We start from the raw sequence: 21502 nt of genomic DNA on the forward strand, positions 1-21502 counted from the left end.
TCTTTCTAGGCGCAGTTTTCGTGTGTCTTCAGGTCGTCGAAGAACGGGTGGCTCAGGGCGTCGGATGCAGTGATCCTGGACGAGGAGCAGAGATCGAGCATCCTGTAGAGCAGGTCGTATCCGTCGCTGCCGATCTCCGCCCACGGGTTCAGCGACTCGACAATCGTCTCGAACGGGATTCTTTCCTCTGGAATTGAGTCTATGTTTGATCTCCACACCCTTCCGTAGAACTTTGCGGCCTTTCGCATCTCTGCATGCCCGAAGATCGTTGCAATTTCGACGATCGAGTCGATGTCGTCCGAGGAGTAGAAGAAGGGGTACTGTGTGGTCAGGATCGTCAGGAAAATCACGCCGACAGACCACATGTCTATGGCTCCTGTCTGGCGCTGGCACCGGAACAGAACCTCGGGTGCCCTGAACCCCCGGGTCCCTGCCCTTGGCGCCTTCATCGGCGGCCTGCCGTCTCTTTCGTAGTATCCCGGAGGCTTGGTCTTCGACACAACAGAGTTGAAGAAAAGCAGAGGCCCCGCAGGCTTTGCACCACCCTCTGCATGCTGCCCCTCGCTGTACTCCTCGTACTGTGCCAGCCCAAAGTCTATGAGCATTCCCCTTCCGGACTCCTTGTTGTACAGGAAGTTTCCCGGCTTCAGGTCTCTGTGCATTATTCCGTTGCTGTGCACGTGCTCTATTGCAATCAGAAGGTTGTGCAGGTACCGCTTGATGTCCGCCAGATTTGCATTCGAGATGAACTCCCTGAAGTCGATCGGCTCGAAGTATGGAAAAACAGCAACCACCTGGTCCTCGTTCCGGAAGCATCCGAGAAGCCCCATGCAGTTCTTCCTTCCGCCAAGAGTCTTCAGAAACATCATCTCGTCCAGAACCCTTGCAGGCGAGCTGGTCCTTGTTATTGCCTTCAGGGCAACATACCTTCCGGACTCTGCATCCAGAGCCTTGTACACAACGCTGAACGACCCCTCGCCGATCTTCTCGATGGGCGTGTATTTTGGCATGACGAACGATATATGCCTCAGATCGGACTCCAGGATCTTCTCTTCCTCCATGCACCCTTTGCGGATTTTTTATTTTAAGGCAAGATTGGGTCGTGTGCTGTGTCCCTGGCTGCGGCTGTGGGCAGCAAGATGTTGATAAATTGTGGACGGGTAGCCCTTTAATGTCTGCAAGGCTCAAGGGCGGTCTGTTTGTCAGATACAAACAAATGGAAAGGAAGCTCAGGCTCCTGGAGATAAGAGAGGGGTATGTGCGCAAGGAGATCGAGACTCTCAAGAGGGAGGAGAGGCACAGCAGGGAGGAGCTTGACCGGGTCAAGAGTGTTCCGCTGATAATGGGGCAGTTTCTTGAGCCGATTGACAGCTCGACGGCGATTGTGGGGTCGACTGCGGGAAGCAACTTTGTTGTCAGGATTCTGTCGACTGTGGACAGGGAGCTGCTGAAGCCAAACACCACTGTTGCGCTGCACAGGCACTCGAGCGCGATTGTCGGGGTGCTCCCGCCGGAGGTCGACAGCACGATTCCAGTGATGGGGGAGTCCGAGAAGCCCTCTGTGACGTACGGAGATGTGGGGGGCCTTGATGTGCAGAAGCAAGAGATAAAGGAGACTGTGGAGCTCCCGCTGTTGCAGTCTGACCTGTACAGGCAGATTGGAATTGACCCTCCGCAGGGCGTTCTGCTCTATGGGCCGCCCGGAACGGGGAAGACGATGCTTGTGAAGGCTGTGGCGAACCACACGAAGGCCACGTTTATCAGGGTGAACGGGTCAGAGTTCGTGCAGAAGTATCTTGGAGAGGGCCCGCGGATGGTCAGGGATGTGTTCCGGCTGGCAAGGGAAAAGGCGCCGTCGATTGTGTTTATCGACGAGGTGGACTCGATTGCAACGAAGAGGTTTGATGCATCGACCTCGGCAGACAGAGAGGTCCAGCGTGTGCTGATAGAGCTGCTGAACCAGATGGACGGGTTCGACCCGGCGGCAAATGTCAAGGTGATTATGGCCACGAACAGGGCGGACACGATTGACCCTGCACTCCTCAGGCCTGGGAGGCTGGACAGAAAGATAGAGTTTCCGCTCCCCGACAGGAGGCAGAAGAGACTTGTGTTCAATGCGATTACATCGAAGATGAGCCTGAATGACTCTGTGGACATTGAAAGCCTTGTGTGCAGGCCCGAGAAGATAAGCTGTGCAGACATCAACTCGATCTGCCAGGAGGCGGGGATGCTTGCTGTTCGGGCCAGCAGATACATGGTTACGCAGAGGGACTTTGAGGAGGCATACTCGAAGGTTGTTGAGAGGAGCGGCACACAGCCTGCATTCTATAATTAAACACCTGTGTCTTTTCTCCCTCCTTAGACAACAAAGATCCTTACAAGCTGGTGCTGTATCTAGTACAGATAGAGAAAAGGGATTTAATTATTCTTTCCTTTAGGCTGCTTTTTTTCCCAAAGGATGTTGTTTTTTCCTCCATCTCGTTAGTCCTCCTCATTGTCAACCAAGCCTTCTTCTTCTTCTTCTTCTCCTTCCTGGGAATTCTCAGATTGGCCGGATCCCTCGTTACCGGAAGTTCCCTCCTCAACAATAGGATTTTCTTTCTTCCCCGTACTTAGCTCCTGCTGCTCTTCAGTGCCGGGAATAGGCACTGGTAGCTTTTTCTTTTCCTTGGAATTTTCCACTATACTTCCACTATGGCCACATTCCTGTTGTTGGGTGCAGAGAACTGCAGTGAAAATAGCCTGGAATGCAATAAGCTTGGCTTTCATAATAAGGCCTATAGAAATTCTTCTTTTATACTTTTGTATTCGCATATTAATTTACATGTTAATACAAATGAAAGTCTCTAATATGAAGGATGCTTATGTATTAGGCATTGTAGAAGTAAGCTTGAATTTATAACTGAGCTGACCTGTCAATCTATTTTGCATTGATATATTTCTAATGAAGAGTTATTTATATTATCTTGTCATATGACCAGGGTTATATTTGCTCATACATTGTAAATTAAAATGACCTGTATATACACCATATTGCATTTTGTTTTTCGGAGTTGTTCTATTTTAGTTCATCTGTAAGGTAATCAAATATATTTTTAATGCATGGTTCACTCAGCATGCAAGATTACGGCTTGGAGGTTGTTGAAGCCGTTAAATTCACCGTAGACCCAGCACTTCTACTTGCGACATGGTTAATGCGTTCCATAAGCAATGTGTTAAACGTGATGAAGGATCCTAGGCGCATCCCTTTCTTTCTGTATGGCAGTGCACTTGGGCGTCTTAGGGAAAATGATCATGAAGGATTCTGGCGAGAAGTGGGATATGGAATAAGGGAGGCGAGAAGAGAGATTAATGCATTTTCGGCTCATGTTGCCAACATGGAATGGGACAACTTCGACAGATGGTTTGTAAAAAGAGGACCGAGGCTTGACGAGCTTCATGAATTTCATCACAAGGTCTATAAGGTATATTTGGATGGATTGGATGTTGTAGAGAAGAATTGTCTCGAAGGATGCAATGCTACGAAAATGTGGGAGATTCTTCATGATCTCACAACTTTCTGTAGGGGAAAGACCTCTCTATATGTATTAGATATTCTGAAAAGCGACTTAGGAAACAAGGTGATGGCAACACAGAAAGCTTACTCTTTCATAAAATCTCGGAATGATGAAGAGAGCAGGAAGCTTTATCTAATATGCTTGGATGACATGATCAAAAAGCCTGATGAAACTATAAATGATATTCTTAGTGCATCTCAAGGCTTATGGGGCAACTCCATAACTTGGCACTGTAAGCTGTACGGGCTGTACTGGCTTTTGAAGCTGGTTACAACTGGCAGTTCTTTCTGAAATGGGATATTAAATCGCTGTCTTCCCTCTGCTGTTAATTTGCTTCTTTCATAATCCCACTATCCATGGGGGATTTGAATGGAAGGATGGACTCGTTGACCAAGGAGATTCGGCACCTTAGTAAAGAGCTACAGAACGGAAATAGGGAAATAAAGAGGTTGGAAGCAAAAGTTAGGGAGCAGAGAGAAGAGATAGTGCAAAAAGATGCTAAGCTTGAAGAGCTGGGCATCTGTATATCGAGACTAAAAAGGCAGGTTAATGAGAAAAGCAGAGAGGCTAGAAGCAAGGAAAGAGCCATCCAAAGTGAGTGCAGGAGAAAAGAGCTGCTTAATGGCAAAATTCTTGGCAGTTCTAAAAGCCGCAGGGATTACTATATCAGCCTGGAAATGAAGATGCTTAATGAGCGATTTGAGATAATGAGGAGATTTATCCTTGCGATTTCCGAGAGATTTGGACTCGACTTTGAGGTTTTCGATGAACTTATAAGAATATCCGAAGGTTTTGATGATCCGGTTATATCTGTACTTCTAGACAGCATTTCTCCAAGCAAGCAAATGCTTCAAGGCCAGGAGGAGCAGGATGGCATCCACTTGAAGTAATTTCGTGCCCTGTATCTATTAACACACGGATGTCTTGGCTTGGTAACAAATTTTTCAAAATTCTAAACCCTCAGTTATGGCGGAGCAAAAAGGAATGGATCCGGATACAAAATACATTAAGCTGCAGGTTGTGGGAGGGGAGGTTCCCGGAGCAACGCTTGCCCAGCGGGTTGGACCACTTGGGTTGTCATCGAAGGTGGTTGGAGAAGATATAAAAAAGGCTACTGCAGACTACAAGAGCTTGAAGGTCCATGTGCAGCTTGCAATAAAGGATAGGAAAGCAACAGTCGAAGTCCAGCCTAGTGTTGCGACACTGATAATCAAGTCTTTGAAAGAGCCCCCGCGGGACAGGAAAAAGGAAAAGAACATTCTCCATAACGGAAGCCTTAGGATGACAGAGGTGGTCGATATAGCAAGGATTGCTCGGTCTAGCAGGTCCTATTCGAACAGCCTTTCTGGAACGGTGAAGGAGGTCCTTGGGACGTGCAAGTCGATTGGATGTAAAGTCGACGGCAAGTGTCCGAAGGAAGTTACGCGTGAGATTGATGCTGGAGAAATCAAGCTACCTGATCAATAAATATTTATGGCGAAGATGTTCTACCATTTCAGGCTTTGGAGTTTGTTTCGATATACAGCGTAAAAACTCAAACATAGTGTATCAGGATGTTACCATAATTTATTGTAATTTGATAGATGTGAAACCCTAAAGCATATAAATCCTATCCTATCCTACTTGTCATGAGATTTTTGATCTTCTATGCAACCTCTCTGGTGATGGGAAACGAGATGGTTAGAATTGCACCAAAGAGTCATCCAGACTCTCTTGTGGCTATTGTGAAGGCTGGGGAAAAAGATACTGTTAGAGTAGTCAGCACCAAGGAAAATAGAAAGATAGGGAAATCCCAAGAAGGGGTCTTTGAAATCAACAAGGGAATGACGGAAATTCTACAGGGAAAAACCAAGCTCTGTAAGGACGAAAAGAGGGATGACATCAAAGTTTGTACCGGAAACGACGAGGTCTACTCCAAATGGAGTCTAGTTTCTGAAAATGGCAGTGTTAGGTTCAAGACAGAAAACGACGTCTGTCTAGAAGTTGAAGACAAGAAAACTCCTGAAGGTATAAAGTTAGTAGGTAAAAGATGCAAATTGAATTCGCCAAGCCAGCTTTTTGACCTGAAGTTCGTTGAAGAAGAAAGCCAGGACTCTAACGAAATTGAGTTCGACAAGAGCTCGCAGAAAGACCTGCCCTTGGAGGAATTACTTCCGTTCCTGCTTAAACAGTCTCAGAGCAGAGCTCCTGCAACAAAGCAACGCATAATTCTATATGATGGCGAAGGCAAAAAGATAGTCTCATTCAAAGGGTCGGTAAGCCCGCTTCTTATTGCCAGTCTAAGTTCTGGTATTCTGCCACATTCCAGTACAACGCCAACACCTTACTCTGCATACAGGCCATTGACAGGAACAGATGCAGGAGAAGATGTTGCAGTTACACCGAACTATGCAGACTATGTAAAATATTACTAATTAAACAGTGCATTTCTTGTTACATCACGGCTGAAGAACAACTATCTTGCGTCAGAGAACTATCATGCTTCTGTCTTCAACTTTCCTATTGAATAGTTCTGAAACCACAAGAGATAAATGGAGACCAGTAATACAAACAGGATGAACCTAATGACGATGCTAGTGATATCCTGCGTTATTTGTCAATCGGATCCGATAAAAGTCAGAATAGTCTCGAAGGTTGACGCACAGAAATATCTGTCTTTATTTGACGAAGAGGTGAGACTTACGACGAAAGAAAAAATAAAGGATAACGGAGGATGCTCGAAGTTCATTGTGGACGAGGTCAGGACAGAAATACTGCAAAACAACAAGCGGATATGCAAGAGGCATAGCTTTTCTAAGGCCATGGTATGTACCCGTGAAAGCAAGAACTCGACGTGGGAAGTCGTACTCGATAAAAAGTCTAAGTTTGTGAGTTTCAAGCTAAACGGAGAAGACGGAGGATGTCTTTCAAGTAATGGATCGGAATCCACAGACGCATTGGGAAGTGTTCTGAGCATAAGAGAGTGCGATGAGAACTCCGATGCTCAAAAGTTTTGGATTAAGCTAGTGGTAAAGAGAAGGGTGTGAATTGCATAGAATGAATGACGTAAGCATTGAATAAGCAAGAATCCGCGCTTTGTTGTAAGATCTGCAAATAAATACTTTTCTTCGATGCCGCTATGGCTATGAAAGAGGAGATCACTTACTTCAACAATGGAAAAATTGACCTGGATGAAATAGCAAAGGAGAATCAAGGTTACAGTAAGGTGTACATGAATGCTGTAAGGAAAGAAGGTGTAACAGACATAATACTTTCCAGAGAAAAGGGAGACATTTTGTACATTCTGAGCAACACAGAAAAGAAAAAGTACAGTGATTACTTCAAAAAGAAGAAGGAAGATAAGGTCTTTACAAACAACGAGAAGAAAGAGTCTGAAGGTCAACCTTCTAAGAGAACGAAGCAGTCAACTCTGTTTGATTTTATGAAGAAGAAGTAATGGAGATGAGTCCAAAAGTGATTCTTCGGTTTCATGCAGTGAAGTTTATTGTTTGCGTCACTTCCACTTCTTTCAAGAAGCATAAGGCCATCTCAAAGCTAGAACACTTCACTAGTATTACGATCGCAGTGCAATCTGTCTTTATTAATTGTTTCATGTGGCTGTGCTGTTTATAATAACATCCTCGTCAGATATATTCAAAAACCAGATGACTGTCCCAACCATCCAGCTTATTCCGCATACTATATTTTTCACATCATTACTCACTTCTCTTTTCTTCGCTTTCTTTTCTACTATATCCACAACAATTAGTCCAATTGCAACCATGACAGGTATAGCATTTATGAGACTATATCTATCCTTGGATAATGGACTAAAACACTTGACCAGATATGTTGACGTCATCATTATGTTTCCAATTATAAACACAATCATCTGACTTTTGTACATCTTCTCTTGAACAGCATTTTGCACATACATCATCACAATTCCTATACCCGCCATCATAACTCCGTCCTTTCCGGGTATTTCTGTAGACAAGAGACCAGTGACTATTGGAAGCATGGTTCCAACTACATTCCAGTTCTCCTTTACTACCTGAGCCATCTTCTTATTGCGACTCTCCTTCATTAGTATCTGTATCCCATGTATAATAGGTCCAGAAACAGACACTATGCACAATAGCCCATTCACCACTACTTCTAACGTTCCATTAGATTGCTCAAACCTTCCAATGGCGTAGTCGAGCAACGATAACCCCAAAGATATTAAGCAATAAAACACAAAAAAATGTCCTTTGCCAGAGTATCCCAGGTTAATAGAAATACTTCCTGTAGATGGAAACTTGGGTAGATCAGGTTGTTTTTTTTGTTTGAATCTGTTTTCCTTAACTAAGTCTCTTGAGTTAAGGATGGCATCGTCGGAGGAAATGTCTGACATCGATTTACTCTTCTTCAATGGGCCATGACTGGTCTTCATAGAGGAAAAATTACTAGATAAGTCCGGTGTTGAACTAGCCTTGGATAAGGGTTGAGGTCTAAGCTTCTTTTGCGTAGAAGCATTTTCTAGACTTCCTTCTTCAGGGGTGGGGATATGAGGTGAGCCTTCCGGCTGAATATTGGAATCAGCTAAACCCTGTTTTCCCTGCCCTTCCTCCACAATGATGATGGTGTGAGATGAGTCTTCCGGCTGAATATTGGAATCTATATTTAGGTTTTGTTCTTTTGATACATTCTGACCTTTTATGGAGCTCAGATTCTTTGCAAGGAATTTCGTGATTATCTCAATGGAAGGCTTAGTGGGACTAGCCCCTGTACCTTCAAACTTCTTAGGGTCTATAACAGAATGAGTATTTATGTTGCTTTTCGCATAACTAGCAAGCGACTTCCCAGCTGACGTTTTCTTAGGAGGTAAAGGAAGAGGAGCACCTGTTCTATCCTGCTGGTTCTTCTCCGAGTCATCGCTTCTTGCTGGGATTGGCCGTGAAGTGCCCGCTCCGTTAGTAGGAAATCTTAGACCACGTAACTTTGAAAGAATTCTACTACTACCATACATCTCGATTTATGGGATACTCTGTATCTTTATGTTTATATCAAATCCAAAACTTCTGTGTATAAACCAGTAAAAATAAGAATTGACCGATTACCAAATAATTTTCCATCCTACTCTAAACGAAATATTTTATATCAAGTAATGAATTGAAGCCACTCGGGGTAATTGAGGTCCCCTACGAGCAGCGATCCTATGTTGGTGCATTATGCCGGACATCAAAGCAATCTATCCCCTTTCAAAAGTGATATAATATCTCAAGAGAAAGGAGGTGGTGATTATTAAACAGAAAGGAAGATCTGCCAATGGTATGGGTTTATGAAGTATAGGCATTGACTATTGTATTTTCGTCAGATTTTTATGAAAGAATACTCTTTACCTTGTCAAATAGATGGAAATGATAGTCTAAGGCAGTTATGGATCCACATGCTGCAAGTACATAAATAAACACAACAAAACTGAATATGAGGACAAAAATAGCTACTCTCCATGGTGCAGTAGGTGGTGGACTCTGTTTAGATGATAAATACTTCTTCTTGAGTAATCTTACTAGGGTAAGAGCAGAAGAAATCGCGATAAAACAAAGATAATCTTTGGGTTCTATACAGATAAGTGTTAGACTCACTAAACATGATAATATCAATATATCAATGAAGATGTTAATGCCAGTATCTATGAATCCGATTTGCCCGGGAACAAGGCGGCAGGAGGTGGACAGAAGATAGGTGAGAGGCATGGAGGGTAGGATAACAGAGAAGAAAAATAAATCGTCATCATTTTCTCGCCTGTTAATGATGAGTGCAATGATTGAAAGGATAGAAATGATAGAAAACGTCGTAAGAAGAAGATTTAGGAGGTAGTATAGTATGTTGTACAGAATGTCTTCTTGTTTATGGCCATTCTTCCAATTGGTGTAGAGCAGGAAAAGATATTGTATTGTTGAGTATAAAAAAGGGAGAAGTAGTGTGATGAGTCTAAGAAGATGTCTCTCCTCGAAGCAATCTTTAGTGAAGACAAGGTACATAAAAATAGGGTATACAGTTGCCATGAATATTCCAAGACTGCTAAGAATTACTCTCCAGTGGGACTGGTTCTTAATATGCTGCATCTCGTTAGTTTCATGTGATTGTGGAATATTGGTGACGCTCATATGGGGCAAAGGAGAATTTTGTATGAAATTGGGTATATTAGACTAACCAGACAATTGATAGCAACTTGTAGTTGGTTTTAAGCTTAGATTAGATATTAGTGGGGACTTGGGAAAGAGAATGGAATAAAGATATAGAATGACTGTGAAGGTTCTGAGGAGGTTGAATTGGTTATTGAGTAAGGTTTATGTGATTGTATAGCGTCTCTGATGGGGTTATGCGAAGGCTAAGAACCAGGGTTGTTCTGATGATTGCGAAGATACAGATATCAGGAAATTTGCTATCTAAAGTTTGCGAAGTGACAGGATTTTCTCCTATTTTTGATAAGACACTTGATTTTCTCTTGAGATATATTATGTAAATGTGTTAAGTCAATGGGACTCAGCGCAAATACAATACTTGAAAACAAGGCAAAAGGGGAAGTAAAATGAACGTGTAAGAGGATAGACCCTTGAAGATGAGGATATTGTTAATATACATGCTTGGATTGTCTGGTATAGCATGTGCCTCAAGTATAAAAGAGATAGTGAAAGAGTCAAGAGAAAAACTTGAGAAAGGTTTAGGTTATAAGCTGTCCAGTTCCGAGATTAGGATGTTAAGAAGATTGTTTGAGAAAAATGCTGGATTGGAGACGAGGGTGGTGATTCCGGTTATTCTCCATCAGAGTAAAGTCGTTGTATCACCAGGTACGAGATACCGAGATATTGAGGAGGGGGAGAGAAAATATGTTGAGAAAGTCATCAAGTTGCTTCCAGAAGTGGCATGGCGTTCAATAACACACATATATGCCCTTGCAAATAACGATTGGGCTGTGGATTTGATGTATGATGTTTTTGACAAGGCTTCTTCATGGAGGTCTGATACTGTTGCTCTGTACAAGGGGACTGAAAAGAAATATGGAATGAAGTTTACAGACTTGGTGAATGGAATTTTCGAGCAGAATAATTGTATACTCAAAGAGTTTGGGCGGTTGCTTGCTGATCGAGTGGAAATTCTGATTCAGGAGTTACCAGGTTCTTTGGATGATGTGGAAAAGAAGAGAGAAGAAGAGGTCCTTCGGAAGATTAAGGAGTATGGAAGAAGGTTGTGCACCAAGGAGAAACAGGATGAAATAATTAAAGCACAGAGAATAATGTGCAATGTATGTGAATACATCTGGAAAAGAGAGGAAGATAGGAAAAGCTTTATTATGGAAGTGTATTCGACATATCTGAAGTTGAGAGAGATGGAATCAAACGTAGACGAGATAGAGGAACCACTAATTTATTTTGTGGATCATAGAGGGCTGATAAATGCGTGTGATAAATACAAAAGTATGGATATTATGGCAGAACTAATCCTTCAATTATTTTTGCAAGGTAAGAATATTGATGATAAAAGTATCAAGAGTGCAGTGCGTTCTGTTAGAGAGAGAAAAAGGTTGGAAGAAATGAGAGAGATGGAAGAAAGAAAGAGAAGGGAGGAGGAAAGAGCCAAGAATGAGGAGGAGCTGTTGAGGATGGTGGAGAGGGAGAAGAGGGAGGAGAGTAAAGGGAGAGGCAAGAAGAAGGGAGGCAAGAGGGGTGCAGGAGAGGCTAAGGAGGAGAGTAAGGAAGAGGACAGAAAAGAAGAAGAAGGTGTAGAGGTAGAAGAGGAGGAGAGTGCGGAGGTTCCGTTGGTAGAGACGGTGGTTGGAGGGGCTCGGCGCAAGAAGAAGGGATCGAGAGAAAAGAAGATGGGTGAAGAACACCATTATAAGGTGCACAGCCGGGTTCTCCGGTGGAAGAAGGATGCTGAGAAGATCAAGCGTGAACTGGACAAAGGAAGCGAGGAGAGGTGGAAAGGCAAGAGTGTGGAAGAGATTAAGGAGCAGAAGAAGGTGCATGACATAGTGGAAGTTTCAGAGCTCCTCAGGGATAAGGAGAAGTGTGACAGGTTTTTTGTCCGGACAGGCAAGTACATGAAGGGCGGGAGTGAGAGATGGAAGATGGTAGCAAACGGGATACTTGAGGAGGGAGGGGAGAAGAAGGTGGGAAAGGTCGAGGTTGGGCTTTTCAAGGGCGGGAGAGGAGAGAGTGTGGTCTACCACCTGATGTTCAGGCCCACGGAGACTGAGAGGACAGGAATGGTCGGAGGCTCGTCGTTTGGGGAGGGAGACGATGTGGATGAGATAAAGAAGGAGAAGTCTTCTGACATGTCTGGGTTTCGGTATCCTTCTGGTGTCCGGTGTGAAATGACGAGTAATGGGAATGAGTTCAGGATAGAGTATCGGAATCGCAAGAACACCAGCGAGGTTCTCCGGACTCTCACCATTCTTCGGATTCCTGAGATTCTGTGATGTGCTATGTGTATGTGGCATATGGACATAATAAATATATGAAGTGAGTGGACGAAGTATTGCTTGACGTTATTCAGATGCTTCGGATGGCAGGGCAGGGACGTAAATAGAAGGAGTGTGGCTGGATAGAACTTACACGACATGTAGCTAGGCTGGAAAGGAGGTGGATGGGGAGGAAGGAGGATGCAGATGGTGTGGGGGTATCCATTGAAGGCAGTAGGCTGTGTGTATGCAAGGTCCCGGGCTACCATTTATTCGTCAAGTCGTTGGAAGGTGCTTGGCTTGGGAACCAGGGGAAATGGTTGCCGAAAATGAGCAGGCACTCATGGAGGATGGAAAAGTAAACAAACATGGAAAGGCCAAAGATAAGGACAAAGGCAGCTATCCTCCAGGCTGGAGCAGGCGCAGGGTCCCTTCTGGGCATGGAGCTGCTCTTCCGGAGCAACTTTGCCAGGACAAGGACGAGGGAGCTGATGCAGATGTAGGGGAAGAAGCGCCAGGACTCGTCCACATTCAGCGTTAGGCCTGCTGCAAGGAGTGACACCATCAGAAGGTCAATGAGAATGTCGACAGAGGAGTCTGTGAATCCGATTGACCCTGGGGTAAGGGCGCAGGAGGTGGATAGCAGGTGGGCAGGCAGTACGAGCAGGGAGGGGAGGAGGGTGGAGCAGACGGCCACAACCTCATCGCTGTTCCATTCTGTAGTGGTGAATGCAGCAATCGAGAGGATGGAGATGGCAGAAAATGCAAGGAGAGAGGCATCCAGGAGCAGATAGAGTGTTGCATATAATGCAGGTCGAGGCGTGCAGGAAGACTCGGGGTTGCCGAGGAAGAGGAGAGGGAATTGGACCGCCGAGTACAGGCAGGGAGGGAGTATTGCAATGAGCTTGAGAAAGGGATTTTGGTCGAATTGGCCTTTCTCCGGGATGTAGTACATGAGGACAGGAAGTGCAATAGATGTGTATGGAAAAAGGATACAGACAGGCAAGATTGTGGGGGGAGGGTGTGCTGGTGCATCCCTCTCCTTGGACGGCGTGGCAGTCAAATGAGACCTCTGGACGTCTATGATACCCATGAAGGGTCAGGGGATCGACGTATATTGGGTGGGGGTACAGCAGATGGCGGCTGCAAGGACCAATGGTGGGCGAGTGTTCCTGGCGTTGGTTAGACGCCTTGTTTCGTGTGTGCGGAGGCTTGGGGGAGTTCTTCCCGGGCAATCTCGCCTGAATGAAACAAGCAGGGCGATGGGTGGGGACAGTAGCTTCCAGGGAGATAGAAGAGCATGGCCACCGACACGGCGGTAGTAGCGGGCCGGGAGTGGGATAGGTGGAGCCGTCAGTGTCAGCGGGCAGGATTCGGGTTGTGGAAAGGCCGTGATAGGTAAGCAGCAGGATACGTGTTTATGGTCAATTGGTTGGGTGTGGGGACAAGGCGTGGTCTGTGGGCCATGTGTGCTGACGAGGGCTTTATGGGGCCGGGCAGTTGTGTGCAGCCTTGTGCGGGAGCGATGGCGGGGGGAGCTGCGGCAGGCAGGATGCTCTGTAGGTGGATGGAATGGGCTAGTTTGAGAAGGTTCTGCGGTGAAGAGGTAAGGAGCAAAAGGACATTATGCCTTGGAGGAAATGACCTGTGCAGGGCAGCAAGCACCGCTGAGAGACATCACGACGTCATATGAAAAGGAGATGGAGGCGACTAAGCAGGAGGAAAGATCTGGCCCATGAGGCGGATCTATGCAGCATGGACGCTAGTTGCAGCGGCTGGTGTGATGGACTGCTCCCCACGATTGGAGAAGGCTGCCGCCTTTACACTCGGGCCAGATAGCCAGGTGATAGTATTCCCGTTTATGTTCCAGGGATACAATATTGCTGTGCTACCGACAACGAAGTACGGCGACTTGAAGGGAAATGCCAGGAGACGTGTTGCATCCTTTTTAGAACACAATATTTCTCACGCGGTGTGGTATTTTGTGGTTGGCGGGATAGCATACAAGGATGATCGATCTGAGAGGCTGTTTAGTGAAATGATGGACGGGTACTTGAAGAAGATATCTGCAGGTGCATCAAAGGTGTACAAGGGAGGCCGCAAGATGTTTAGCGAGTCGTTGGAAACAGTGCATGAAATGATATTTGAATGCAACAAAGCGGGAGATGGTCATGTAGTGAAGTATGGAAAAAGTATCATAAACAGACTTAGCGACATGATAGAAAATGCACTTGGTGAAGTGTCTGCAGAAGAGAAAAGGAAGTATCGAAGGTTTTGGAGTAGGGTTAAGGAACGCGCAGGGTTTCTTTATAGTACGGAAAGATTGAGGCGGGTAGTTGAGGCAGAGAAGATAGTGTGCAATGCATGCAAGGAGATCTGCCTTGAGTTGGAAGAGGAGGAGCTGATGGGGCTGTTGGCAGAGGGAAGCGTGAGAAAGGCTTTGAAGGCAAAGGTTGATGAAGATGAGATTAGCCGCGGTCTATACTTAGAATGTACTGTTGTTAACACTAGTCTGTTATTAGATGCACACAGAGAGCATGGAGGAGATGTTACAAGGGAGTTAGTCAAGCAGATGCTGCTGGGGAAGAAGGGAGAGGAGATAGACAGGAGATATATCAACAAGGTTGCGAATGTAGTCAAGGAAAGGCAGAGAAGTGAGATGGAGAAGAGGGATCGGGAGCAGGATCCGGAGAGGAGAAGACTAAGAGCAAGAAGAGTGGGGAGTCTCTGAGGGAGGGGGAGGCGAGTGAGGAAGCGGAGATGCCGTTCGTGGAGGTTGGAGGAGCACGCAGGAAGACAGGCAAGAAAAGCAGGGGTGGCCAGAAGCGCTTCAGGATCCACAGAAGGGTTCTTCGGTGGAGAGCCCAGAGAAGATCAAGGAGGAGTGGGACAGGGGAGGCGAGGAGAGGTGGAAGGTCTCTTGAAGAGATCAGGAGCAGAAGGTGTTCCATGACATAGCGGGTGTGCTGGAACTTCTCAAGAGCCCAGATGCAGACAGGCTCTTCATGGATGCAGGAGATTACACCAAGGGCGGGAGTTCTCGAGGCCGTCTGGTGGTGGGGTTCTTGAGAGCGGAGGATGGCAGGAGTGGTGGAGGTTGGGATGTTCAAGGACTCTCCTAGTGGGTGCCCAATTGTGTACCACCTGATGTTCCGGGTTACAGGAATAGAGGGGATGGGGGATGCTGTGAGATGGGGGGCAATCTTGGTGAGACGAGCGACGTTGAGAAGATAGATGAGGATAAGGAATACCAGGATGCGGCAAGTTTGAGTATCCTCTGGGAGTAAGGTTTGAAAGGTGAAGGAGACAGGATCATTCCAGATAGTGTGGAGGAATCCTTTGAACACCTTGGTTCTCCGGCGTCTCAGGATTCAGGGCAGGCCATGGATGATCTGAGTGGAGTGATGTGTTGATGAATAAAACAAATGGTATTATGGTTGTGCTCTTGTTCTCTACTGACATGGTTTGGGTTATGTGGGGATCTCCTGGATGTGTGTGTGTGTTTATGTATGTTGACTGAAGAGAGCAGAGCGATCTGGTGGGTGGGTGTTAGGGATGGTCTGTGTGGCCTAAGAGCGTGTCGATAGATGGAGTGGAGAACTGTTTATTAATCAGGCCTTAGTGAAAGGAAAGACTCTCTTAGCTTGTGAAGTAAGCCAAAGTAACCATTTAGGATGGCAATGGGTGTCCACATCATGAATGCGTAGATAAGAGCAGCAGAGGTGAGGATGAGGACAAGGATGGCGACTCTCCATGGGGCAGTAGGCGGAGCACTCTTTTCGGATGGGCAATACCTGTCGTTGAGCAACCGTGCCAGGATGAGTATGGGGAATGGGACTGCAGAGAGAAGACGGTACTCGGGTTCTTTACATACGAGCACAAGACTTACTAGAGGGCATAGTAGGATCAGGATGTCGATAAGGACGTTGATGCCAGTATCTGTGAAGGCGGTTTGTCCTGGAACAAGGCGGCAGGAGGTGGAGAGGAGATAGGTGGGTGGGATGAAGAGAGAGGGAAGGACGATAGAAAAGATGAGTGAATCATCACCTTTCCATTCATTGATGGGGAGTGCAGTGATTGAAAGGATGGAGATGGCGGCGAATGCAAGAAATAGGAGATTGAGGGTGTAGTATGGTGTGGTGTGGAGTAGTATGGCATACTGTACCGCTGAGTATGAAAAGGGGAGGAGTATTGTGATGAACCTGAGGAGAAGACTCTTTTTAAAACTGTCTTCGTCGGAGATGAAGTACATGATGGCAGGGAATACAATTGAGACGAATGGAGCAATGCCGAGGATCTTCCTCCAGTGTCGCAGGTTTTCGGTGTGTTGCTTGTCAGTTCTGTGTATCTCTGGAACGTGTGTGATGTTCATGTGGGGTAGAGAAGAAGTATGGATGAAATGGATATGCTGATATGATTGGGTGTGTGAGAATTAGTAGTAGGGACTTCGTTGTGAGTAGGATATGGCGTGTATTGTTGGGGGGACTGGGTTTGATGGCGGGGCTAGGGTCTGGGTGGTCTGTAGAGCTGGAAATGTTATGGGGAGAGAGGACTGGATGAGGCAGAGGCTCTAGGATTGTGGGTTGTATGAGGGGCGGTGTCTTTCTCTTGTTCGCTCCCCTGGGATTGTCGAGAAGGTGGAGCTTCTTTCGGTGGGGATGTCGCGGAGAGTGCAGTGCCGTGGGGAGTGCTTCGGAGAGGGGATGCGGAGCGGATGGCCAACACACGGGTTAGGAGCTTTGAGTTTGCAGCTCTGGCGGCGTGCTGGGTGCTTTGCGGTGCGATGTGCCCGGTTACTCGCTGCCTGGGAGGCGGGGGTCTTGGGCGGTATGTCTGGTGTGTGGACGACTTTGGAAACTGCAAGACAACGGTTCTCGCAGAGGATGTGCAGGGTTTCTCGGGAGAAGGTGCGAGGTGTGCGGGAAGGCGCTTGGGATCTGCGGAAGGCTGTCGGATGTTCGGCAGGGGTCGGCGGCTCTGTTGCTGGAAGCTCTGGATTGCAGCAGGCGCTTTGTGGGGATTGTGGTGAAGGGCGCAAATGCATCTCGGGAGCTGGGGGTAGGGCGTGGGGGGCTTCCTGTGCTTTGCAAGGGCGTGGGGCGGGACCTCGGGAAGTAGGGCAGGCGGTGCAGTGCTGTCTATCCAGAGAGTGGCAGGGGCGGGCTTTGGACTCTCGGTGGGGTCCCGGATGATGGATGAGGTGTGTTTCCAATGGAAGCGAGGTCTTAATTGCGTCTATGGATAGAATTGGTTGGTGAGGTTAGGTGTCTCTCTGTCGGAATGGCTGGAGACTGCGGGGTGTGCAGGTATGTCCTTCCTGGCAAGGAGCTTGAGGTGGGTGAGATTCTTGATGGCTGATGGGAGGGCCCGGCGATTGGGATAGAGAGGCTGTGCGGCGGTGGAGGCAGCCGATCAAGACGGAAAAGGGCGATGCGGAGTATTTCTGTGGGTTTGGACAGGGAGGAGAGTGGAAGTGATGGCCTTTGCTTGGGGTTGGTTGTCCTTGCGACTCTCGCAGCGGGCTTTGTGGCAGGCTCTGATGTGTTGAGGTGCTGGGGATTTGGTCCTGCGACTGGGGATGTGTGTCTTTGGGTTGAGGCAGGGTTCTGGCGATGTCCGCTCCCTGGCGGAGGGGCGGATGGACAAGGGCCTGGCTTTTGGGATGCGGCTCTGAGGGAAGCTCGGATGTTCTGCAGGAGTTGTGTGGGACTCCGGATGATTGGATGGAGAAGATGATGGCGGAGGCTTTGCGGGAGAGGGGATGAGAGCATTCGTTATGGTTGATTTATAGGATGAGGAGAGGCCGGCTAGAGGGTTGCTAGCTGTTTTGGAGGATGTGGCTGTGCTTGTTGGGCTGTCTGGGCACCTTTTGTGGGGCTTCCGTGGAGTCTGCCTGTGTGTCGGATGTTCCGAGCTCGGATGTGGAGGTTTTGGTGGAGGAGGGCAGTGGAGATGGGGCGCTGGAGCGGGGTGTGTGAGTGGATGTGCGGAGATTGTGGTTGATAAGTGTTTGCTGGGATGGTGCTTGGCCTTGATGTTAGGAGTGGCAGGCCTCTTTTCTCTCTCTGGGTGTTCTGGCTAAGGAGGGAGGAAGGGATAGTTATGGGAGTGTGATGCTGTGTAGAAGTTTGTGGTTTGGGGGACTCTGTTTCTGTGTGTTTGGTGTTTGGTTCTGGATTGGCTTCGTGTGTGTGGCATCCTTCTGTGTGGTTCTTCTTCTTCTTCTTTGGGGGAGGCGTGCCTTTGGTTGGGGGCTGGAGGAATGGGTTGCCTGGCTTTGGACGGCTAGTGGCAGCGACTGACGGTGGTTGTTTGAATGTGCCGCAGTTGTTTGTACGGGGCGGTTGGCATCTAAGACGAGCGCTGGACTCGGATCGGAAGTCTGGATGATCTGAAGGCATGGGTGCTAGATGGGATGCAGGGCGTGGCATGGGGGCTGTTGGAGAAGCTGGCGGGGCTGGACCGGCTTCGGATTGGTTGGGGGTGTTTTGGCTTGGCAGTCTCGGGGAGTTGGATGGGCGCGGCCATCGATCGGAGACGTGCAAGGACTGCTGCCCAGCACACGGATGCTCAAGGGGGATGCTAGATGCTCAAGAGGGGATATTCACATGTCTTTAATCGGGCAAGCAGGCAGGCGCTGGGGGACGTGTGTTCAGCCGACTATGAGCAGCAGTGGCAGTCGTATCGCCGGAGCCTCTTGTGCAGTCATGGAGTGGAGTAGTCGCGGGCTGATTGATGGGCATTCGGCAGGGCGGTGGGCATTCGGCAGGGCGGTGGGCACGGTCATCAAATAGCTCGGTGCAGTCTCCGGATCTGGTGCGTGATGGCGCGGCGAGTACGGTGCAGTGTTTGATCCTGTGTTCGCCCTGGTTTCGTCGTTGGTTAGCAAGGTGAAGGAAAGCACGGATGGCAGTGAGCATGGAGCATGGGAGTCCACGCAGTCTTATGAGGGGAGAGGGCCCTTCCGAGATTGGCAGTCCTTTCGTTCGGGCGGACGGGTTCTTCTCTGCTTCGTGCAGCATGCTCTGCTTCGTGCAGCATCCGGCTTAGTTCATCGTTCATCGAATGCAGCAGAAAAGGCCTCGATTCCTTTGAAGATCATCGACGGCTTGGGCACATGATGTCCTGAGGGACTTGAGCTTTTGGGCAGGGAGTCGAAGGCGGTGGTGGCATCCCGAAGAATCTCGTGGGGTTGCGCTCTCTGGGGTTCTGGGACGTTTGGCGATCGGCTTTTCTGGACGGCTCGCCTGACTGTCTCTGAAGAGAGGCGTATCAATGCCATGGGGAAGGTAGAGGGCTTGAGGCTTATTTCGTGTATGCACCGATGAAGGTGTTCCAGGTCCGGCTGGCTTCGAGGCAGTCGAACTGCACCTCGCTCGGGGCCAAGAGACCAAGCTCGGGGCCAAGAGACCAAGGATGGCAAGCCTCTGGGGGATCTCGACCTCCTGGACCTCTTGGTCCGGGCCTTCGGTGACATGGGGCAGGGCGCTCCGAAGGGCGTGTTTGAACGTTTTGAGTGGCCTTGGATAGTCGTCGAGAGGGCATTGGCCGCTCGGAAGCAGCAGGAAAAGTCTGTGGCATCTTGTTTAGAAGAGGGGCGTGAAGTGGACGACAGCCTCCTCTAGGGCGTCGAGGCACTGGTGGCAGCATCGACAGCAGCAGTTCGTTGGGGCTTGGGTTCGTTTGTCTCCAGGCCGTTTCTGATACCGTCGAGTAGGTTCTTGTCTTGCAAGGGATGATGGCGGACGATTCTTTGCTTGATCTCCTATAGCATCGGTGATAGGCGGCCCTGTGGCGTCCCATGGTGCTCCTCCTGTGCAAAGGCCCTTTCGCGATAGTTGAGGTCAACTTTGCGAGCGGTGTTTTGACACGGTTGTGTTGGATCTGTGGGCGGGATGTGTGTTGGCGATCCTTGCACATATGGGTTATGAATGGGGGGATTGGCGGCAGGATCTCGGGGCAGAAATGTGCCTGGGTGCGGGGGGGATTGTGGAGGGGGAACGGGTCTTCTGATGGGCTGAGAGGATTCGGTTGTCTGTCGTAGGCTTTGTAGGTTGCCGGATGTGATTGTGGGAGACTGTTGATTGTGGCGACATCGGGGGATCTTTTGGCGTGGCTGTGGCAGACACAGGGGCTCTGAGATGCCGACTGATTGGGTAAGGAGAGGGCTGTGAGGTGGGATGGATGGCACTGACTGTGGGTGGTGGAAGTGCTGGATGCCGGAGCCCGAAAGGATTCTCGGTGTATCGGGGGCTCTGAGAAGGAAGCAGAGTTTCTGTCTGTTTGTCTTAAAGGGGATGTGTCATATTACAGGAGTGTGGGCAGGTGAAGAAGGGTGGCAAGGATAGGGAGTGTGGGATTGTTGTTGGAGGTGTTGGGCGGATGTGGGTGTCTGTGGGCTGGAATATATATGATGTACTTCTGATGTGTCTTGATTTTGGGGGGTTTTAGGGAAGAATGGGGTCTACTTGCTTGCTTACCTACTTACTTACCTACTTATTTATTTATCTATTTATCTATCTATCTATCTATCAGGGAGTCTCTAGATGTATCGAGGATGGCTCTAGATGTATCGAGGACATACATTAATGGGGGCGGGAGGTTTAGGAGGGGCTGAAGATGGGGGATGGTTTCGGGGGAAGATGTGGAATGGATCAAGGAGATGTGTCTTGATTTGAGCTCTTCGGAATCTGGCTCGATTTGAGTCTTCGGATCTGGGGATTGGGGGCTCTGGAGTATGAAAAGTTTGTAGAGGAATGGTGATGAATTGAGGAATCGGATGGATGTGTGTACTATTACAGGCATGACGGCTCGGGGGAGGTTACGAGTTAGTCGATCAAGCAGATGGTGTTGGGTTCAAGGGGGCGGAATGTATATGGCGACAAGGTTGGGGTGTATCCAAAGGGAGATGTGTGAAGGAGCTGTTTCGGGGCTCTGGGAGGAGGGAGAGGATGGCGGAACACGGACGCAGATGGGTAAGAGAGCAAGGGAGGTGGGGCTTGAAGAAGGGGTTCTTCTCCTGTGGAGGACCCTGGATCTCGGGGGAGTTGGAGGTCGGAAGCTCGGATCTGAAGGTCAGTCTCTTTCTGAGAACTCGGAGCAGAGGAGTTTGATGAGATGGGGGTGTGGAGGAAGTTCTGAGAGGAGATAGAGACGGGGTGGTTTTTATGGATGTGTGAGTTCTCTGGGGGGTTGTCTTGTGGGGTTCCTGAGAATGGAAGGAGGAGAATGGCGGGAGTGTTGGAGGGAGACGTTGGAGGGAGGCATGGATGTGGAGTTGTGGGACCTTCTGTCTGATTGGACAAGGAGCGGAACAAGGATGGCGGTGGGGGGACGGTATTAGGTCATAGGATATGGACAAGAGATGGGTGTTCTTCGGATTAGGATGGGGGTTTGTGGATTGTGTGTTGTAAGGTTTGAACTGTGAAGGAGGATGGATTTGAGATGGTGTGCCTGAATGGTTTGAACAGCTCGGATCTCGTGGGGGTCTCCGTCTTCAGGGCAGGGCATGGAT

At 48.3% G+C, this 21502-nt stretch overlaps 19 protein-coding genes across 19 annotated transcripts; 11 read left to right on the forward strand and 8 right to left on the reverse strand.

The window, feature by feature from the left end:
* Positions 1-5: 5 nt before the first annotated feature.
* On the reverse strand, positions 6-1061 carry ECU08_1960 (uncharacterized protein; the record flags this gene model as incomplete). The annotated part of the gene is made up of 1 exon (NM_001041931.1): positions 6-1061. The coding sequence occupies one exon, from the start codon at positions 1059-1061 to the stop codon at positions 6-8; it is 1056 nt and encodes a 351-aa protein (NP_597322.1).
* A 110-nt stretch (positions 1062-1171) lies between these two features.
* On the forward strand, positions 1172-2335 carry ECU08_1970 (uncharacterized protein; the record flags this gene model as incomplete). The annotated part of the gene is made up of 1 exon (NM_001041932.1): positions 1172-2335. The coding sequence occupies one exon, from the start codon at positions 1172-1174 to the stop codon at positions 2333-2335; it is 1164 nt and encodes a 387-aa protein (NP_597323.1).
* Positions 2336-2481: 146 nt separating this feature from the next.
* On the reverse strand, positions 2482-2769 carry ECU08_1980 (uncharacterized protein; the record flags this gene model as incomplete). The annotated part of the gene is made up of 1 exon (NM_001041933.2): positions 2482-2769. The coding sequence occupies one exon, from the start codon at positions 2767-2769 to the stop codon at positions 2482-2484; it is 288 nt and encodes a 95-aa protein (NP_597324.2).
* A 347-nt stretch (positions 2770-3116) lies between these two features.
* Positions 3117-3848, forward strand: ECU08_1990 (uncharacterized protein; the record flags this gene model as incomplete). The annotated part of the gene is made up of 1 exon (NM_001041934.2): positions 3117-3848. One exon carries the CDS (start codon positions 3117-3119, stop codon positions 3846-3848), a length of 732 nt encoding a protein of 243 aa, NP_597325.2.
* Positions 3849-3913: 65 nt separating this feature from the next.
* On the forward strand, positions 3914-4447 carry ECU08_2000 (uncharacterized protein; the record flags this gene model as incomplete). Its single annotated transcript, NM_001041935.1, has 1 exon — positions 3914-4447. The coding sequence occupies one exon, from the start codon at positions 3914-3916 to the stop codon at positions 4445-4447; it is 534 nt and encodes a 177-aa protein (NP_597326.1).
* A 76-nt stretch (positions 4448-4523) lies between these two features.
* On the forward strand, positions 4524-5024 carry ECU08_2010 (60S ribosomal protein L12; the record flags this gene model as incomplete). Its single annotated transcript, NM_001041936.1, has 1 exon — positions 4524-5024. The coding sequence occupies one exon, from the start codon at positions 4524-4526 to the stop codon at positions 5022-5024; it is 501 nt and encodes a 166-aa protein (NP_597327.1).
* A 161-nt stretch (positions 5025-5185) lies between these two features.
* Positions 5186-5971, forward strand: ECU08_2020 (uncharacterized protein; the record flags this gene model as incomplete). Its single annotated transcript, NM_001041937.1, has 1 exon — positions 5186-5971. One exon carries the CDS (start codon positions 5186-5188, stop codon positions 5969-5971), a length of 786 nt encoding a protein of 261 aa, NP_597328.1.
* Positions 5972-6112: 141 nt separating this feature from the next.
* ECU08_2030 (uncharacterized protein) lies at positions 6113-6583 on the forward strand (the record flags this gene model as incomplete). The annotated part of the gene is made up of 1 exon (NM_001041938.2): positions 6113-6583. One exon carries the CDS (start codon positions 6113-6115, stop codon positions 6581-6583), a length of 471 nt encoding a protein of 156 aa, NP_597329.2.
* A 92-nt stretch (positions 6584-6675) lies between these two features.
* On the forward strand, positions 6676-6993 carry ECU08_2040 (uncharacterized protein; the record flags this gene model as incomplete). Its single annotated transcript, NM_001041939.1, has 1 exon — positions 6676-6993. One exon carries the CDS (start codon positions 6676-6678, stop codon positions 6991-6993), a length of 318 nt encoding a protein of 105 aa, NP_597330.1.
* A 153-nt stretch (positions 6994-7146) lies between these two features.
* Positions 7147-8547, reverse strand: ECU08_2050 (uncharacterized protein; the record flags this gene model as incomplete). The annotated part of the gene is made up of 1 exon (NM_001041940.1): positions 7147-8547. The coding sequence occupies one exon, from the start codon at positions 8545-8547 to the stop codon at positions 7147-7149; it is 1401 nt and encodes a 466-aa protein (NP_597331.1).
* Positions 8548-8899: 352 nt separating this feature from the next.
* Positions 8900-9691, reverse strand: ECU08_2060 (uncharacterized protein; the record flags this gene model as incomplete). The annotated part of the gene is made up of 1 exon (NM_001041941.1): positions 8900-9691. The coding sequence occupies one exon, from the start codon at positions 9689-9691 to the stop codon at positions 8900-8902; it is 792 nt and encodes a 263-aa protein (NP_597332.1).
* Positions 9692-10146: 455 nt separating this feature from the next.
* ECU08_2070 (uncharacterized protein) lies at positions 10147-12006 on the forward strand (the record flags this gene model as incomplete). Its single annotated transcript, NM_001041942.1, has 1 exon — positions 10147-12006. The coding sequence occupies one exon, from the start codon at positions 10147-10149 to the stop codon at positions 12004-12006; it is 1860 nt and encodes a 619-aa protein (NP_597333.1).
* Positions 12007-12250: 244 nt separating this feature from the next.
* On the reverse strand, positions 12251-13081 carry ECU08_2080 (uncharacterized protein; the record flags this gene model as incomplete). Its single annotated transcript, NM_001041943.1, has 1 exon — positions 12251-13081. One exon carries the CDS (start codon positions 13079-13081, stop codon positions 12251-12253), a length of 831 nt encoding a protein of 276 aa, NP_597334.1.
* Positions 13082-13723: 642 nt separating this feature from the next.
* Positions 13724-14719, forward strand: ECU08_2090 (uncharacterized protein; the record flags this gene model as incomplete). The annotated part of the gene is made up of 1 exon (NM_001041944.1): positions 13724-14719. The coding sequence occupies one exon, from the start codon at positions 13724-13726 to the stop codon at positions 14717-14719; it is 996 nt and encodes a 331-aa protein (NP_597335.1).
* An 876-nt stretch (positions 14720-15595) lies between these two features.
* Positions 15596-16360, reverse strand: ECU08_2100 (uncharacterized protein; the record flags this gene model as incomplete). The annotated part of the gene is made up of 1 exon (NM_001041945.1): positions 15596-16360. The coding sequence occupies one exon, from the start codon at positions 16358-16360 to the stop codon at positions 15596-15598; it is 765 nt and encodes a 254-aa protein (NP_597336.1).
* Positions 16361-17418: 1058 nt separating this feature from the next.
* On the forward strand, positions 17419-17724 carry ECU08_2110 (uncharacterized protein; the record flags this gene model as incomplete). The annotated part of the gene is made up of 1 exon (NM_001041946.1): positions 17419-17724. The coding sequence occupies one exon, from the start codon at positions 17419-17421 to the stop codon at positions 17722-17724; it is 306 nt and encodes a 101-aa protein (NP_597337.1).
* Positions 17725-17795: 71 nt separating this feature from the next.
* Positions 17796-18419, reverse strand: ECU08_2120 (uncharacterized protein; the record flags this gene model as incomplete). The annotated part of the gene is made up of 1 exon (NM_001041947.1): positions 17796-18419. The coding sequence occupies one exon, from the start codon at positions 18417-18419 to the stop codon at positions 17796-17798; it is 624 nt and encodes a 207-aa protein (NP_597338.1).
* An 874-nt stretch (positions 18420-19293) lies between these two features.
* ECU08_2130 (uncharacterized protein) lies at positions 19294-19908 on the reverse strand (the record flags this gene model as incomplete). The annotated part of the gene is made up of 1 exon (NM_001041948.1): positions 19294-19908. One exon carries the CDS (start codon positions 19906-19908, stop codon positions 19294-19296), a length of 615 nt encoding a protein of 204 aa, NP_597339.1.
* Positions 19909-20767: 859 nt separating this feature from the next.
* On the forward strand, positions 20768-21139 carry ECU08_2140 (uncharacterized protein; the record flags this gene model as incomplete). The annotated part of the gene is made up of 1 exon (NM_001041949.1): positions 20768-21139. One exon carries the CDS (start codon positions 20768-20770, stop codon positions 21137-21139), a length of 372 nt encoding a protein of 123 aa, NP_597340.1.
* Between the last annotated feature and the right edge of the window lie 363 nt (positions 21140-21502).

The sequence above is a fragment of the Encephalitozoon cuniculi genome, chromosome VIII, assembly GCF_000091225.2.
Source record: "Encephalitozoon cuniculi GB-M1 chromosome VIII, complete sequence".
Taxonomy (NCBI): Eukaryota; Fungi; Microsporidia; family Unikaryonidae; genus Encephalitozoon; species Encephalitozoon cuniculi.